We start from the raw sequence: 16,492 nt of genomic DNA on the forward strand, positions 1-16,492 counted from the left end.
TGGCTTGGGGGCCTGTTCTCCAATGGCAGTGGCTTGGGGGAGAGCAGGGAGAAAGAAAGAAAGGGGGCGGGCAGGGAGACAGAAAGAAAGAGGAAGGGGCAGGGAGAGAGGAAGAAAAAGTTTGGGGAAGGAATGAGGTCTGGAGGAGAGGAAGCATACAGTAGGCTGAAAGAAGGGCAGAACTATTGGATGCACAGTCAGAAGAAGAAAGTGCAACCAGAAACTCATGAAATCACCAGACAACAAATGTAGGAAAATGATTTTATTTTCAATTTAGTGATCAAAATGTGTCCGGTTTGAGAATTTATATATGCTGTCTATATTTTGCACTTTGACCCCCTTTGGTAGATCATTTTGACTTGGTCATTTTAAAAGTAGCTCGCAAGCTGAAAAAGTGTGGGCACCCCTGCTCTATTGTTTTATTCTACAAGCCTCATGCTTCCCAGTCATAAATCTAGGGCAGCCTACATTATCTCCCTGCAGACATGAGAGGCTTTAGTACAGGCCTTTCCACTTTGGGAACATAGTAACATAGTAAATGATGGCAGATAAAGATCTGAATGGTCCATCCAGTCTGCCCAATCTGATTCAATTTAAATTTTTCTTCTTAGCTATTTGTGGGCAAGAATCCAAAGCTGTACCCGGTACTGTGCTTGGGTTCCAACTGCTGAAATCTCAGTCAAAACCGACTCTAGCCCATCTATGCCCTCCCCATCTCTCTCTCTCTCTTTCTCTTTCTTTTTTCTCTCTTTTTCTTTCTCTTTCTTTTTCTCTCTCTTTCTCTCTCTCTTTTTCCCAGCGTCTGCCCTGTCTCTTCAATCTAGCATCTGCCCGTTCCATCCACTGTCTGCCCCTTCCAGAAACTGTCTATCTCCCCCTGCCATCTCTCCTCTAACCCCCCCCCCCCCCCGCACACACACACACACTTTGGTCTGGCATCTATCATCTTCCCTCATGGTCTGGCATCTTTCTTCTTTCATCTCTCTTTCCTTCCCCCTTGTGGTTTTTAGCATCTCTCTTTTCTCATTTCCTCCGCTCAGATCTGATATCTCTGTCGCCTTCCCCGTTCTCTGGCATCTCTCTTCCCTTTCTTCTCTGGTCTTCCTTCTTTATTTTCTGCCTCTATCTAAATTAAATTATTTCTTACTATGCAGTCCTCAGTTTCCCTCTTTTCACTAGGTCTACCCACAGCATGTCACCCCTTTCCTTCACCCCTCCACTATCTCACTAACTCTATCTTCTTCCCCCATCCAGCATATGTCCTTTTTCTTTATCCCTCCTTCCATGCAGTATGTGTTCTCTTTCTCCACTTCCTTTTACCATTTGCTCTCCCTTCTCTCCACTTCCATCATCTGCCCCTTCTCTCCACTTCCATCATCTGCTCCTTTTCTCTCTTCCCCCCACTTCTATCACCCCCTTCTCTCCACTTCCATCATCTCCCCTTCTCTCTCTTTCGCCCACTTCCATCATCTGCCTCTTCTCTCTCTTTCGCCCACTTTCATCATCTGCCGTCTTCTCTCAATCTCCATCCACAATAGGCCCATCTTTCTCCCTTCCTCACCTTTTCGATTTTGACAACATGATCGGCAACACTGCCCCCCTCCCCACGATGACACTTAAGATCGGCAACGGGCCTCCTTCTAGCCCCAGCATCAACATAACTTCAGATCGGCAACAGGTGCTCAGTGAAAATCTTCCCTCTGACTGAACTGCCTGGGCGGAAACAGGAAGCTAAGTCAGAGGGAAGCTTTTGACTAAGCACCTGTTGCCGATCTGAAGTTCTGTTGATGCCGGGAGAAGGAGGCTGAACTCGAGTGCAGTCGCGGGTAGGGGGCGCCGATGCCGCTTAGTGCCATCGCTGTTGCAGCCCAAGAATTTTCCGGACCTGGCCGGCTGTGCACCCCCCTAAGGCCGCACCCGGGGCGGATCGCCCCCCCCCCCCCCCCCAACCCTTGGTATGCCACTGCTCAAGAGACTGTTTATCTCCTACAGAATTTGAAAAACAAGCCTTAGTCATGGCCAATCAACTCTCATAGAGAGGGTACCCTTTAGAAAATGTCATATACATAATTATTTGCCCATGAGACTTTTATATATTGGCAAGAGAAAAAGAAAAATAAAGACCCGCATTATAGAACACAGAAGTTGCATTCTGAGAAAAGTCTTGTTTGCACCACTTGTCAGATATTGCCAATAGTTGAACCACACTATTGATGACCTAAAACTCTTTGTGCTCCTTTTACGAAGCCGCGTTAGTGGTTTAACACGCGTAATAGCGTATGCTAAACTGCCGGCCGTGCTAGACACTAAAAAGCTGTATGCGCTAAAACTGCTAACGTGGCTTCGTAATAGGAGCCCTTTGTCTTCAGAACTTTAAGAATAGATGGAGAGGAGGAGACATCAATGCCTTACTATTTCAAGCAGAACAGAGAGCTATATTTGAAGTTAACACCATGCACCCGGCAAGTCTTAATTCTGAAATAGACTTTATCCCTTTTCTGTAAAATGTTTTATGTTATTCATCCAAATCACCTAATACATAAAACCATTATTAAAGATGAAGAGGTAGTAACGTCCCACTCATTATTACATCCACATCTCATCACTCCAAGCCGAACAAGGGTCAACTCCTGAAGTCTGATCATGACTTTGTTGATCCTTAATCCAGCATTGTTTTTCTGTTTGTTCTGTCTTCTTTTGATTACATTTTTTCAATTCCCCTTTCTTCTTATATTCTGTTATGTTAGTATGCATCATTGGCATTTAAATCTTTTCTATTATATTCTTTTATGTATTTTAGGTATTTAAAATTCATTGTATCATAATTTATTTTATTCTATATTGCATCATTTTCAGGTTTTAATTGAGATTATTTTTATTAAGATGATCATATACCCAATATAGGTTTATTATCATAAGTATACAAAATTCATTGTATTACTATTTCATTCAATTTACTACATCATCAAAATTAATTGTATTACAATCTAATTTTATTCCTCATATTATATTATACATAATTTCTAGGATTTAATAGTGTTTTTTAATTATGATTATCATACTCTATATACAATATCTATATACAATCGTTCAATATGTTTCTTAATAATGTAGCCCAGATGTCACTTCTATGAAACTCAGGCTTCATACGTTGATCAAATTGTATTATTCACTCTTTGTAATGCCATGTTTGTAACATTCACATATTTGTGTAACTTGTGAAAAATCTCCTTATGTTAATATTATATTTATTTTCTATTATATATGCATCATATTTACCTCACTCTTCCAACTTCACTTATCTCATCACCACAGATTCACACCTTATCAGTACCGTTCGTTGGAACTAGTAGTCTCTCATGCACATTCTACCTGTCACATTTCACTCTCTGTCAGTCGGCATCAGTAGTTCCTTACTTACTTCCAACCAATCACTCTTCACTCTTCACTTTTTTCTTAGATTTCCTTATTTCTTAGTTTTCCAGCTCGTTACCTCCACAGCTAGTTTTTAATCTTTTGCCTCATCTGTGTTAACAATTTAGTTTCCTTTTTGCAATCGATCTTATATGTCATTCCCCAGTGTCTTTCAACTTTCATTTTCAATTTAGCACTCCCCCATCATGCCTTGCTTGATTTCTCAGGTATCATCATGTTTATCCCTCTCCTTTCTCTTTTTATAATTGTATATCCTTACATACAGATTTTTAAAAATTCATTTTAAAGCTATTGATACTGTAGGCCCCATTATTTGTTTTGTTTTACTCATCATCTCCCAGCACCTCATGATGTCATTCTCTGACGCCCTCTTATTAGCTTTCCCGTGGCATGTTTTTTCAAGTCTGATGCTTTGCTAAGTCAACCTTTTTTCACACGGCGGTTTCTAGAAGTTGAATACTATAGGTATCCAACTATAGGTAAGGCTTCACTAATACATTCAGCGACCAACATTCAACATTTTGTCCAAATAGATTGCTATTAATGTATTGCTAGTATTGCATACACATACACACTCTTTTGAAATAGCCAAAAGTACTGATATGGTATCTCATTTCTAGCACCATTAACAAATATTTTGATTTAACATCTTTCAGATTGTTCGTACAATCTTTGATATTGAGTATCCTTGATGATTGTAATATAATTTATTTGGGATCTTACAAAGGAATTTTCAAAAGACTAAGGATCTTTCAAAATTCAGCTGTCCAATTGATTTTTGGCCAGAAGAAACATGACCATGTTAGTCCTTACTATCGACAATTACATTGGTTGCCGATAGAGGCAAGAGTTTTGTTCAACTTCTTTCATCTGCTTCAAATCCTTATTTGGTTCGGTTCCAGTTTACCTTTCCTCTCACTTTGTGCTGCCTCATACCATCAAGTCCACTCGCAGTTCATATTTATTTGCCTATCTGACATTGAAATCCTGCCATTATAAGAGATTTTTGGACATAACACTTTCTTTTCAAGCAGGCAAAATGAATGCCTGGCTAAGTGAAACTATTTCACACGCTTTGTCCTATTACTCTTTTAGAAAACTGGTGAAGACCTATTTTTTTGATAAATATGTCACTTGATTATCTCTCTGTTTGTACATTGTTTGCATTTCCCTAATACCTGTATTTTCACAGGTTGTTCAGTTCTCTTTTCTGTGAACCACCCCGAACTGCAAGGGTGTGGCAGTATGCAAGAATAAAGTTGTTATTATTTTTATGTAAAAGATTTTTATTAGTATAAACAATCTCAAGACTCATATTGTCCAGTATGTTTACACGATTTTCATAGGGATAAAGTGTCTTGTCATTTCAACCCGCTTGGTTTCCTCCTCCCATATGATTTTTTTAACTTGGTCTCCATATTGTCGCAATCTTAGCTTTAGTTCTATATATCAACTACAACATTTTACAAGTTTATATTCTTATATTTAGTATTTTATCGACACATATCTTTCATTTATATTTTTCAATAGTTCAATAATATTTTTTTTATACTTTTTTTAAAGATTTTTCGCTCTGATATTGATTTTATATTAATCTCATCCTTTTAAGGATTTTTTTCTGCAGTTTTGTCTCATATCCACATTTTTTATCATTGAATCCCAAATTTTAGGTATGTATTTTTATTATCTTTCATTTCTCATTCTTTGCATATCTTTTAGTAACCGTGCACATCCATTCACTCATATCATTATTTTAATTAATATATGGCCATTTCTCAAATTGTTTTTTTAGGTCCTCTCTTCATTTGTTTGTCTCCAGTTAGATCGAGTTCTAACAGTTCACATACACAGCTGCACCAGGTCTTTATTCATAGGCAATTAGTTTGATCACCAGCTTTATCACCATTTGTCATATTTTATCATCTGTCACCATTGTTCACATCTTTCACATCGGTCACCATCAATCACATTTACTCTTGTACATTTGTCACATTCAATCATTCCTAACCATACCTGACATTCCTTATAATTTCATTTAGGAACCCTGAGGAAGATGGTTTGTCGAAACACAGACCGAGTTGGGTCCTTAACTTTCAATGCATATGTGGATTTTATTGTTTTTGACATATTTTGGTTGGTAAAAATCCTGCATCACGGACACTGCTTCCACAGTCTTCCTTTTGCTTTTTAGTTAACTGAGTGGCATGATTGCCAATGTAATAATTATGAAGTGCAATTTTCAAAGGCATTCCCATCCTATGTGTTGGTAAACAATGTGTGTACTTTTATCTACCTCTTTTCAGAGGTCTTCCACGAGTGAGCCTAGGTTGGAAGAAGTGACAAGATGTGTAGTTTTGCTTTTTGAAACCTTACTCCTGGCAGAATTTCCACAGAATTGCAGAGTCATGCAGAATTCCCCTTTTCACAGGCAGAATCTCCTTCAGCAACAGTGCCAGCTTCGTTGGGTCATGGTATTGGCAGAAATTCCCACATGCTGCCTGCCACTAACCTGTAAGCTCTTCGGGGCAGAGGAGAGACATCGGGTTGGCAGCATGTAGGAATTACTGCCAAAGCCACAAGCCTTACTTAGGGAGAGAGAGTACAGGGGAGGGGAGGAAGGAATGATTCTGACACAGGTGGTGGGGAAGGATGAGAGGAAAGAAAGATGCTGGCATGGGGAGGGGTGAGAAGAAGAAAGGATGTGGCACAGGCGGAGGGGAGAAAGGAAGGAAAAATACTAGTGGGAGGGGAGGGATGAGAGGAAGGAAAGTTGCTGGGGGAGGGGAAGGGTGAGAGGACATAGCCCGCAAATATCAAATACAGATTCACTCCTTCGGATGACATCCAACTGTATCTACCGCTAGATAAAGCCCGTGATGTCCAGATTGCAAAACTCCTAAACTGCCTTTTGGAAATCAAAAATTGGATGTCCGTAAACAAACTACAACTAATTGCCTCCAAAATGGAACTCCTTTGGATTCACAAAGAACGATGCGACCATGCCCATCCCTCACTGTGCTGGGACTCAGCTATTATAACTGTGAAAGACCAAGTGCGCAGCCTAGGAATACTTCTTAACGCCAATCTGTCGCTTTCCAACCATATCTCCTAGATGGTATCTTCCTCCTATTACTACCTATGACAACTCCGTAAAATAAGGAACTACTTTTCAGAGTCCGATTTTGCCCAACTACTCTATGCCTTAGTACTGTCCTGCATGGATTACTGCAATGCGCTATTCAGTGGTCTGACCGCAAAGAACATACATTGACTTCAGTGTGTTCAAATGTGGTGATCAGGCTTCTAAAAACCTCCGTGACCACAATCCTGTCTCCTAAGCTCTAGCATCTGCTCACTGGCTGAAATACACTGCAAAACGCCCCCTGGTCATGCCCTCCAACTGCAAACCGCCAAACAACGTTCCTACTCCCACTACATACCGAGTCACTGGAATTGACTGCCCCTGCAGATCAGATTCCTTGAAGGACTCCTCAACTTTAGGAAAGCAATAAAAACATACGGTACCTTTTTACCTAACCCCTGCCCTTGACTGATGGACTACAAAGAAATGTACATTGGTACCAGAACCCGTTATGTAACACCTAAGGAAAGCCTATAAACTGTCTGTTTGTCAATTTGGATAAAACTTGTTCTGTAGAATAACATTATATTACATTACATTACATTAGGGATTTCTATTCGCCATTACCTTGCAGTTGAAGGCGGATTACAAAAGAATTATCCAAGATGTATTACAACAAGAACTTACAAAAAAAAAATAAAAAAAAATTGGTCATTTTCAAAAAGAGTAAGAAATGGGTAAGGTTATTTGTTTGGGGTAGTTGGCATTAGTGAGAGGTGGAGTTTGAGACTTGCGGTATTATTTCTTTTTTCAGAGTTTTCTTGAAGAGTATGGTCTTTATTTCTTTTCTAAAAGTCTTGTAGTCGAGGGATGCCGTCAGTAGATTGGCGATTTGGTTGTCTAGTTTGGCTGCTTGAGTGGCCAGGAGGCCATCATATAGTTTTTTTCCGTTTGACCTCCTTAATTGGGGGGTATGAGAATGGGGTGTGAATTTTATGTCTGGTTTCGGTGTTGTGGATGAGGCGGTTATTCAGGTAGTTTGGACTGTCTCCGTATAAAGTCTTAAATAGTAGGCAGTAGAATTTAAATTGTATTCTTGCTGGGATCGGAAGCCAGGGTAAATTATAACCAGTAAACTCTATATTAGTATTAGACCCTAAATATGTGTCTAGTTAGAAAAAACTTGCCTGCTTGGGGAGGAGAGGAGTGAGATGAAGAAATGATGCTGGCACAAGGGGGGGAGGGTGTGAGGAAGGAAAGTTGCTGGCACAGGGAGATATGAGGGAGACATGCACGGTGAGGGGAGAAAGTGAAATGTTGCACTTGATAATGGAGGGGAGGTAAGAAGAGATGGTGCAAGGCAAGGGGAGAGAGAGAAAGAGAGATGGAGGACAATGGGAAAAAATTCCCAGAAATGTTGGATATGACAGAGGAAGGGAGATAATGCTGCTTGGAGGGAGAGATAGGTGTTGGACTTGGCGGTGGATGAGAGGGAGGGAGAGATATAGGAGGCAGAGGGGAGAAGAAGGCAGAGGTTTGATTCAGCAGCAGAATGTGCTGATGGGGAGAGATGCCTGGCAATGGGAATGAGGAAAGAGAGTGGGAGAAATGCTGTACCATGGGGGAGAGTACAGTAGGGAAAAGAGGGAGGGAGATGTCAGGCTACGAGGGTGGGGAGGGAAGGAAGAGGGAGTAGATGCTAGGCTATAAGGGTGGAGGAATAAAGACAGAATGGTAGAACTCTGAGGGGGAGGAGAGGGTGGAAAGGAAACAGATGAGAGGATAGATATTACAGAGGGTAGAAATATGGTAATGGCGATATGTTGAAAATGAAAAGGAATGGAGGGCTGAAGAAGGAATGAGATGGAGAATGGGAAAGATGATAGAAATATAATAGGTAGCTGAAAAGTGAAAAAGAGGAGAAGGGTAAGAAAGAGACAGACAATAACTAAAAAGGAATATCAATATGTCAGAGGCAGGTGTAGTGAGGGAATAGACAGGAGAGATGAGAAAAGACAAATGGATAGCAGTCCTTGATGGAGAATTAGCAGATAACAGGAAAGCAGAAAAGAGAAACTGGAACCAACATGATGGGAAAATAAAGTGTCCAGACAACAAAGGTAGAAGAAAAAACATTTTATTTTGGTTTTTTTTTTCCAATTCTTTATTCATTTTTCATCTTATATCAAGTATACAATATTACACCAATTGAATCATACACATCACTTGAAATTCATTCTATTATCATCTTAAATACATAAATTATCTCCCTCCCCTACCCACCCTTCTCACAAATATTGTAATAAAAAAAATCATACATGTTATATTCATAAATATTGATTAAATCTGTGTTATAACTATATACTATATACCACCCCCCTTTTAAATGGAATATGAATAATTAGCAAAAATAGTGTTTAAAATTTGACAAATGAACTTGCAGAATTTGCTAATTTTGTGTGCAGAATTTATAGAGGTTTTTTTTCCATAGAATTCCGCCAGGAGCAAAACCTACACTTATTAGTTCAGTAAGCATATTTTTTCTTGGGCAGCTTTCAAAGGGAAAGTATGTGTATACCAGCAGCCTTTCTTCCTGTGCAGTTTTGAAAATTGCCCTAAATGTGCTAATATAAAAGGAGAAAAACATATACTAATAGATTTTAAAACAGTTAATATTACTGGGTAAAGAGAGGGCAATCGAAGAGAAAAATTTCTATATTCTGGTGCTGATCTGCACTGGCCCTCATTAGATTCTGAATCTGGCTTAGTAGACGGATGCAGAGTGATTTGCTGCTGTATTTTCTCCTGTTTCTGTCTGGATTGTAGAGTTTTTCACAGATACACATACACATATTCTCTCTTTGCTTGTTTCTCAGTTAATTTCTCTCTTCTCCCCACTTCTCTTTCTGATTTCTCCTATGTTGTCTTCACAATCTGTGGTTTGCACCCTGCAGTAATTTCACACACTCCTCCAGTAGTCCTCAGGGGCTGCCATGTATTTTCATGTACTTCTACTATTATCTCTCCCTGCTTGACTCCTCACAGATAATTGATGATTGTTTTCTTAATCATCTCTCCCCCTCCTCTCTTTTGTTCACCAGGTACTTCGGCCTTGAAGGATCCTTTTGTATAGAATAGTTTCTTCTCCTAAGGTAATTGATCACTCTGCAACCCAAGGGACACTGGATTGGAAGTAGAGTTGTGGGAGGAGGGCCAGTGCTGCACCATGGATAATCAAAACGTCATGGCTGTGCTGGAGGACTGCAAGCAAGCCTTGAGAGTGCTCTCAGCAGTGACGTCAGAGCCCTCCGAGCAAGACAAGAAAGAGTACCTGCAGTGCAGAGGTGAGGACCCCATTCGGGAGAGGTGGGGCTGCCAGCAGGGCCCCCTCTGCTTCCACACCATGGCGACATGCTCTGGCTTCTGCTTTATTTTCCTTCTTATACCAGACGAGGGTGGAGGGACAACTGGATTTAAGAGGACATGAATGAGATCCGAATGGCAGGCAAGCAGGCAGGGAAGGAAGCATACTTTGTTGCACGAAATTGCTGTCACTAATGATTTCAGGCTTCAGTAGACGTAAGGCCATGGGACAATTTAGGGAACAATGACCAATGTTTTGCGTGCTGCATATAAATGCCAATTATTAATAATGAAAAAGAAACATCTTCAGATGTGGGTATGCTATTTTCTTTAAGAATTAAACTTACCGCTTGCTTTATGTGTGGAATCCCACTTACTTAAATGAGATCATGGATTTTGGTATATAATGTATAAAGTTTATCAGCCTAGTCTTCTGTGGGATATTAAAGACATCTGGGTCAATATTGAGCCACTGCAGCCAGTGTTTCTTTTAAACACGTGGTGGTCACAAAAATATATGGATATCAGTTCTACTGTACAGATGGTGGCCAGGGCTGAATAATAGACATCAGTGCCAGAGTTTACCTAGACAGTGCCATTATTAATATAATTTAGAACAAATATAAAAGAGATTTTAAAAACCTGGATAAGTTATCCAGACAGAAGACTTGACTAGTGCCATTATCGGAATAAGTTCCAGGACAGCCCTGGCTCCACCCCAGCATTACTTGCATAGTTCTGAGACCATCTGTTAAGGATAACCAGAGACACTATCCTAATTCTATAATCTTTACTGGCCAATTTTGCATTTAGGCCCGGATTCTGTATAAGATGCCCGGGAGGGGCGTCCTATACATAATCTGGCCCACACTAACCCCAATTCTGTAACAGAAGTCCATGTTACAAATGCCAGTTACAGAATCAGGTTAGAGTACACGCGGCCACTACGCATATCGCTGAAAGAGATCGCCCTGCCGCGGCCACCTGTTCCCCCCCCGACAATCGCCAGTAGGAGGGTGCCCAAACCCTCCTGCCAGAGGATGCCCCTAACGCCCCTGATCTCTGGCAGGAGGGTGCCCAAGCCCTCTTACCGGAAAGCCGCCCACCTGCACAATTGCTAGCAGGAGGGTTCCCAAATCCTCCTGCCGGAGGAGGCCCCCCTCCGGACCCCCCTAACTTCCCCCCAAACTAACCTTTAATCTTGGCTGGCCGGATAGGTCTTGTTACCGTCTGGCCAGCATGCCCAACTCATCAAAATGAGGCGGGCCCACCCCTTGTCGGCCCATCCCCTTTAAGCCTAAGACCTGATTGTCCCAGGCCTTAGGCTTAGTGGGGATGGGCGGGGATGGGTGGACACGATAAGCCGAAGGCCTGATTGGCCCAGGATCCTAGAGCCTGGGCCAATCAGAGCTTAGGTTTATCGAGGATGGGCCAAAAGGGGCGGGCCTGCCTCATTTCGACGAGGCGGGCCTGCCGGCCGGTAGCAAAACCCATTCATCCAGCCAACGATTAAAGGTTAGTGGGGGGGGGGCGTCCTCCGGCAGGAGGGGTTGGGCACCCTCCTACCGGCGATCGTTGAGGGATGGGGACAGGCAGCTGTTATACTTATCGCGGCAGGCAGATCCCTTGCCGCAATAAGTATAGCGGCCACGTCTATTTACAATGTAGGCCAGCATTTTGCTTGTCTACATTGTAAGCGCCTCCTGCTCGACTAGGGAGACGTGTAGGTCCACCTAGGTTCACTTAAGGCTACCGCTTAGTTTTAGGCAAGTTTAGGCGGTCTTGCAGGCCTCCCTAGGCTCCCAGTGGTGCCTTCAATATAGGCGGCCTGCCTGGGAAGCTTTTTTTTTTTTTTTTTTAAACATGCGTCCCTATTGGCTGATTAGACAGCTGTAGGACACCTACAGCTGCCTAAAATCGAGACACATTTTGCAGAATCTGGGCCTTAGTGCTTAAAATTGCATGCAAAAAATTATAGAATACTGCCAGTTATGCAATACCCTATCATGGCCTCCTGCTCTTATCAATAATCAATCATCAAAGCAATGATCAAAGCTTAACCTCTGCCCAGACTACTGCAAACATGTTATTGTTCGGCCCATTCTGAAGAAACAAACATTAGACACTCCCTTTGATTATTGCCAATCTCTAACCTGCCTTTTATTTCTAAAGTAGCAGAAAAAGCATTTTTTTAATCAGCTTTCTCAGTTCGTTCAAGACACTAATGTCCTACAGTTTCTTAGTTTCCGCAGAGCTAAGTAGTCGTGTTTCAAGAGCCTCTGAAAGATTTTGCCTTCCCCCTCTCGCTATTTTCTCGTGTAATCTAATTATTTCTTTCTTTTCTTTCTTATTTTATTTTTCGTTAATCATAAAAAAAATTTTTTTTAAAAAAAAGTTAAGTTTTTTGCCGTTTGTAGGTTTTGGCCCAGCGGAGCCTTGTTGACCACCATAGCCATCAAGTTCGATTTGGCGGAGGAGGTGTTCCCATCCATGTCACGCCCGCTGACGGGTTTTAAAAAGTGTGGTTGGTGTGCACGCACTATTTCACTCACAGACCCTCACAGCTGGTGTCTCTAGTGTCTGGGTCCAGAGCATTGCATTCAGACGTGTAAGCGCTGCTCTTCTCTTCAAAAGCAGACCATTAAAAATCACAGTTTGCAGCAAGAGAAACTTTTCAGCGTCGCCATGGAAACAGAGACATTGCCGACTCCATCGAAGACACCGACATCAAGGACTTAGACACTGCCAGCGGCACCACCACCGACACCGGTGTCGCAGCACATTGCGCCCTCGGGTAAGCCAGCTAAGAAGCCATCCACTTCCCCATCAGGGACGCTGGTCACAAAGGCATCGAACCAATTTATGCCGACCAAATGACTGGTCCCTTTATCGAGGAGTGCCTCAACATTGGCATCTTCCTCCCCGGACTGTGTCGCAGCACCTAAGGTGCTGGCGATGAGGCCTCAAGTACCGGTGCTTAGTCTGAGGCGAAAGCTCAATGCTTTGCTTTGGGAGGAGCTCGGGGACCAGTTCCACCTATTGCTCCCGACACTGACATCTCCGGTGCCGGTCCAGCCTGAACATACCACGACCACTTGCACCGTCGATGCTCTATCAGTGCGTCCCCCTGCAGCAACTCATCGTTCCAGCTCTTCCAAGCAGCGATCTCCTCAACGTCATTCATCATCTTCCAGACACTCTGATCAAAGTCCTGTTAAGTCTGGTAAGGTGTCTTGGAAAAGGAAGCATTCCGAGACCTCAACACCTGAACGGCACCGGTCGGATAAAGTGTTTAGCAAGAGGAAGCACTCTGAGACCCCGACACTGGAATGGCACCGGTTGAAGCAACACTCTCCCTCTTTGTTGCAAGAATCAGATTTGCTGGACAACTCCGAGCCAGATCCCTCTCCATCGTCTACCGAGGCTGAAGACTATCCTGCATCTAATCTCTTGGACGTTCCCCAGCTTGGGCTATCTCTTCTACAGATAAACTGTCCTTCAACAGATTCATAAGACAGATGAGAAAGGACCTTTCGGTGCCATTGGAGACTGATTCAAAATACAGTACAGAGTATCTTGAAACTCTGGATTACGACCAGCCTCCAAAAGAAATGCTGAAGCTCACTTTACTTGACATTTTGCTCGAGACCTTTTACAAGAATCTCAAATCACCACTCTTGGTGCTGGTGGCTCCCAGAAAACTGGAATCACTATACAAAGTAATCTATCTCACAGGTTTAGATAAGCCACAACTTCCCCATCAATCCCTGGTGGTGGAATCTACTGTAAAGACATCGGCTTCATCAAATGTATATGCATCAGTTCTTCTGGGGAGGGGGGCCGCACTATGGATAAGTTTGGCAGGAGACTACCAAAATTCCATGTTGGCCAACAGGGTGGTCAATTATAATTTCTACTCTTCCTGCTACTTAAATCATATCCTCAAACAGTTTCCTGCTTATCAGAAATATATTCCTGCCCGCAAAGTAAAGGGGTTTCAACAGCTTGTCTCCACTGTAGTTCAGCTGCGCAAATATATGGTGCATTCAATCACAATAAATAGAGACTGAACACCATTGGTCACCTTTGTTGTTGTTTTGTGCATTCAGCCTATGATACATTTGAACTTACTGCCAGAGCCTCTTCCATGTCAGTGGCCATTAGGAGACTAGCATGGCTTTGGGTCTCACACATGGATGTCAACCACCAAGACCAGATGGCCAACGTCCCTTGCTAAGGTGACGAGCTTTATCCCAGGACAAGCAGGCAGCATATTCTTAACACATGGGTGACGTCACCGACGGAGCCCTCGGTACGGACCTTTTTAACTAGAAGTTTCTAGTTGGCCGCACCGCGCGTGCGCGAGTGCCTTCCCGCCCGACGGAGGAGTGCGTGGTCCCCAGTTTCTTCGTTTCCGCGGAGCGAAGAAGACGCGTGTGTTTTTTCAACGGCCGTTGAAACCACTTTTTTGCCTTCCCGCTCGCGCTTTTTTCCTTATTTTTTCTCTCTTACCTTCGGGTTTATTTTTCTTTGATTTGCAAAAAAAAAAAAAAAAAAAACTTTGCTTTTTTGCCTTTTTTCTTTCGTTTTTGCCCCGGCGGGGCCTGTTGCCAGTATACAGGCCTCGGGCTTCGATTTTGCGGAGGCTATCTTCCCCTTCATGCCCCCGCAGGTCGGTTTTAAGAAGTGCCAGCGGTGTGCACGCCCGATCTCCATAACTGACCCACACAATTGGTGTTTGCAGTGTCTGGGTCCGGAGCATCGGGCGGACTCCTGCACCCACTGTGCCACTCTTCAAAAGAGAACCCTTAAAAACCGAAGAATTCAACAAACTCTTCTCTTCGGCACCGAGTCGGCGATGGACTCCTCACCTTCAACGGCGGTACCTCAAAAATCGGCACCGTCGACCTCGACACCGACCGACCCCACATCGGCGTCGCTGGCGCCAGGTAAGCCGGCTAAGAAGCCTTCCTCTTCCCTCGAGCGCCCTCCAGCTACGGTGGCGACACCGTCCCTACCGGCATCGCACCGGTCCCGCAAACGCTCCGCCCCGATCTCGGTGAGTGCCTCGTCATCGGCCTCCTCATCGCCGGGGCGTGGAGCGGCATCCAAGGAACCGAAGAAAAAGAAAGCGGTTCCGATGCCACCCCTAGATGACCGTATCTCGGCCATCTTAAAAGCTCAACTCCAGGAGCAGTTGAAGAAACAACTTGAACAACTGTTGCCCACTATCCTGGCACCGCTCCTTCCGGTACCAGACCGGCCCGAGCCCCGTACCGAGCCCCCGGTGTCCACCCCTTCGGTACCGGTGAACACCTCCATGCCGATCCTTTCGGCCCAACAACTTCATGGCGATCCGGTGGTTCATTCTCAGGCCACATTGGATCCTCCTCGGCACCAGGCGGTACGGCATTCTTCTCGGGACCGAGATCGACGCCGGTCGTCCTCCCCTGGTACCGTTTCGGTGCGCTCTGGAAAGTCTTTGTCCAAGACTCGCCATACCGCGCCCTCCACCCCGGTGTCTCGACATGCACCAGAGGTCAGGGACCCTGACTTATGGGAGGAAACTCCTCTCGGTACCGAGGAGGATCCCTCCTCATCTGATGAGGAACCATCGGCACCCGATGCCACCTCTAAACCAGAGCAGTCCTCATTTTCTAAATTTCTGAGAGAAATGTCTGCTGCCCTGTCCCTTCCCCTAGAATCTGACTCAAAAAAGTCTCAAGCCTTTCTAGAGGCTTTAGACTTTGAGCAACCTCCTAAGGAGTTCCTCAAGCTTCCCGTGCATGACATCCTACGGGAAACGTTCTACAAAAACTTGGAAAATCCCCTCACGGTACCGGGAGCCCCCCGTAAACTGGACAACCTTTACCGTGTCATCCCTATTCCTGGATTCGACAAATCTCAATTGCCCCATGAGTTCCTTCTGGTGGAATCCACCTTAAAAAAGACTCAGGGCTCCAGTGTCTATGCCTCTACCCCTCCTGGCAGAGAAGGTAAGACCATGGACAAGTTTGGCAAGAGGCTTTACCAGAATGCCATGCTTGCCAACAGGGCAAACAACTATTCCTTCCATTTTTCTTTCTATCTGAAACACTTGGTCCAACAACTGTCTGCCCTCCAGAAGTACCTTCCTGAGCGCAAGGTCCCGCTATTCCAACAACACATCTCTGGCCTTCTCCAAATGCGCAAATATATGGTCCGCTCAATATACGACTCCTTCGAGCTCACCTCTCGGGCCTCTGCCATGGCCGTAGCCATGCGTCGCTTAGCCTGGCTCAGAGTCTCCGACCTGGACATCAACCACCAGGATCGTTTGGCCAACGCCCCCTGTCTCGGGGATGAACTCTTTGGAGAGTCACTGGATTCCACCACCCAGAAACTCTCGGCCCATGAGACCAGGTGGGACACCCTGATCAAGCCGAAAAAGAAGGCTCCGCCTGCCCGACCCTATCGGCCTCAATCATCTTACCAGCGGAGGTTCTCAGCCAGGCCACTCAATCCGCCTCCCCAACAATCTCGGCGACCCCGTCAACAGCAGCACCATGCCCAGGCTCGATCTCAGGCCACTCAACCCTCTAAGCCTCCTCAGCCTGCTAAACAATCTCAGCC

At 44.1% G+C, this 16,492-nt stretch overlaps 1 protein-coding gene across 4 annotated transcripts in view; it reads left to right on the forward strand.

Moving 5' to 3' along the window:
• The window catches only part of ALPK1 (alpha kinase 1), a 224,032-nt gene that overhangs the window by 106,946 nt on the left and 100,594 nt on the right, over positions 1–16,492 (forward strand). For 3 of the 4 annotated variants that reach the window (XM_033955611.1, XM_033955603.1, XM_033955584.1), the window contains exon 2: positions 9,619–9,861. In XM_033955611.1, the coding sequence (XP_033811502.1) occupies positions 9,744–9,861 (118 nt within the window). In that variant the 5' untranslated portion in view covers positions 9,619–9,743. Of the gene's footprint in view, positions 1–8,740; positions 9,046–9,618; positions 9,862–16,492 lie in introns of those variants that run through there. The other variant, XM_033955593.1, reaches the window with a different exon arrangement.

This window comes from Geotrypetes seraphini, chromosome 1, assembly GCF_902459505.1.
Source record: "Geotrypetes seraphini chromosome 1, aGeoSer1.1, whole genome shotgun sequence".
In the NCBI taxonomy this organism is placed as follows: Eukaryota; Metazoa; Chordata; class Amphibia; order Gymnophiona; family Dermophiidae; genus Geotrypetes; species Geotrypetes seraphini.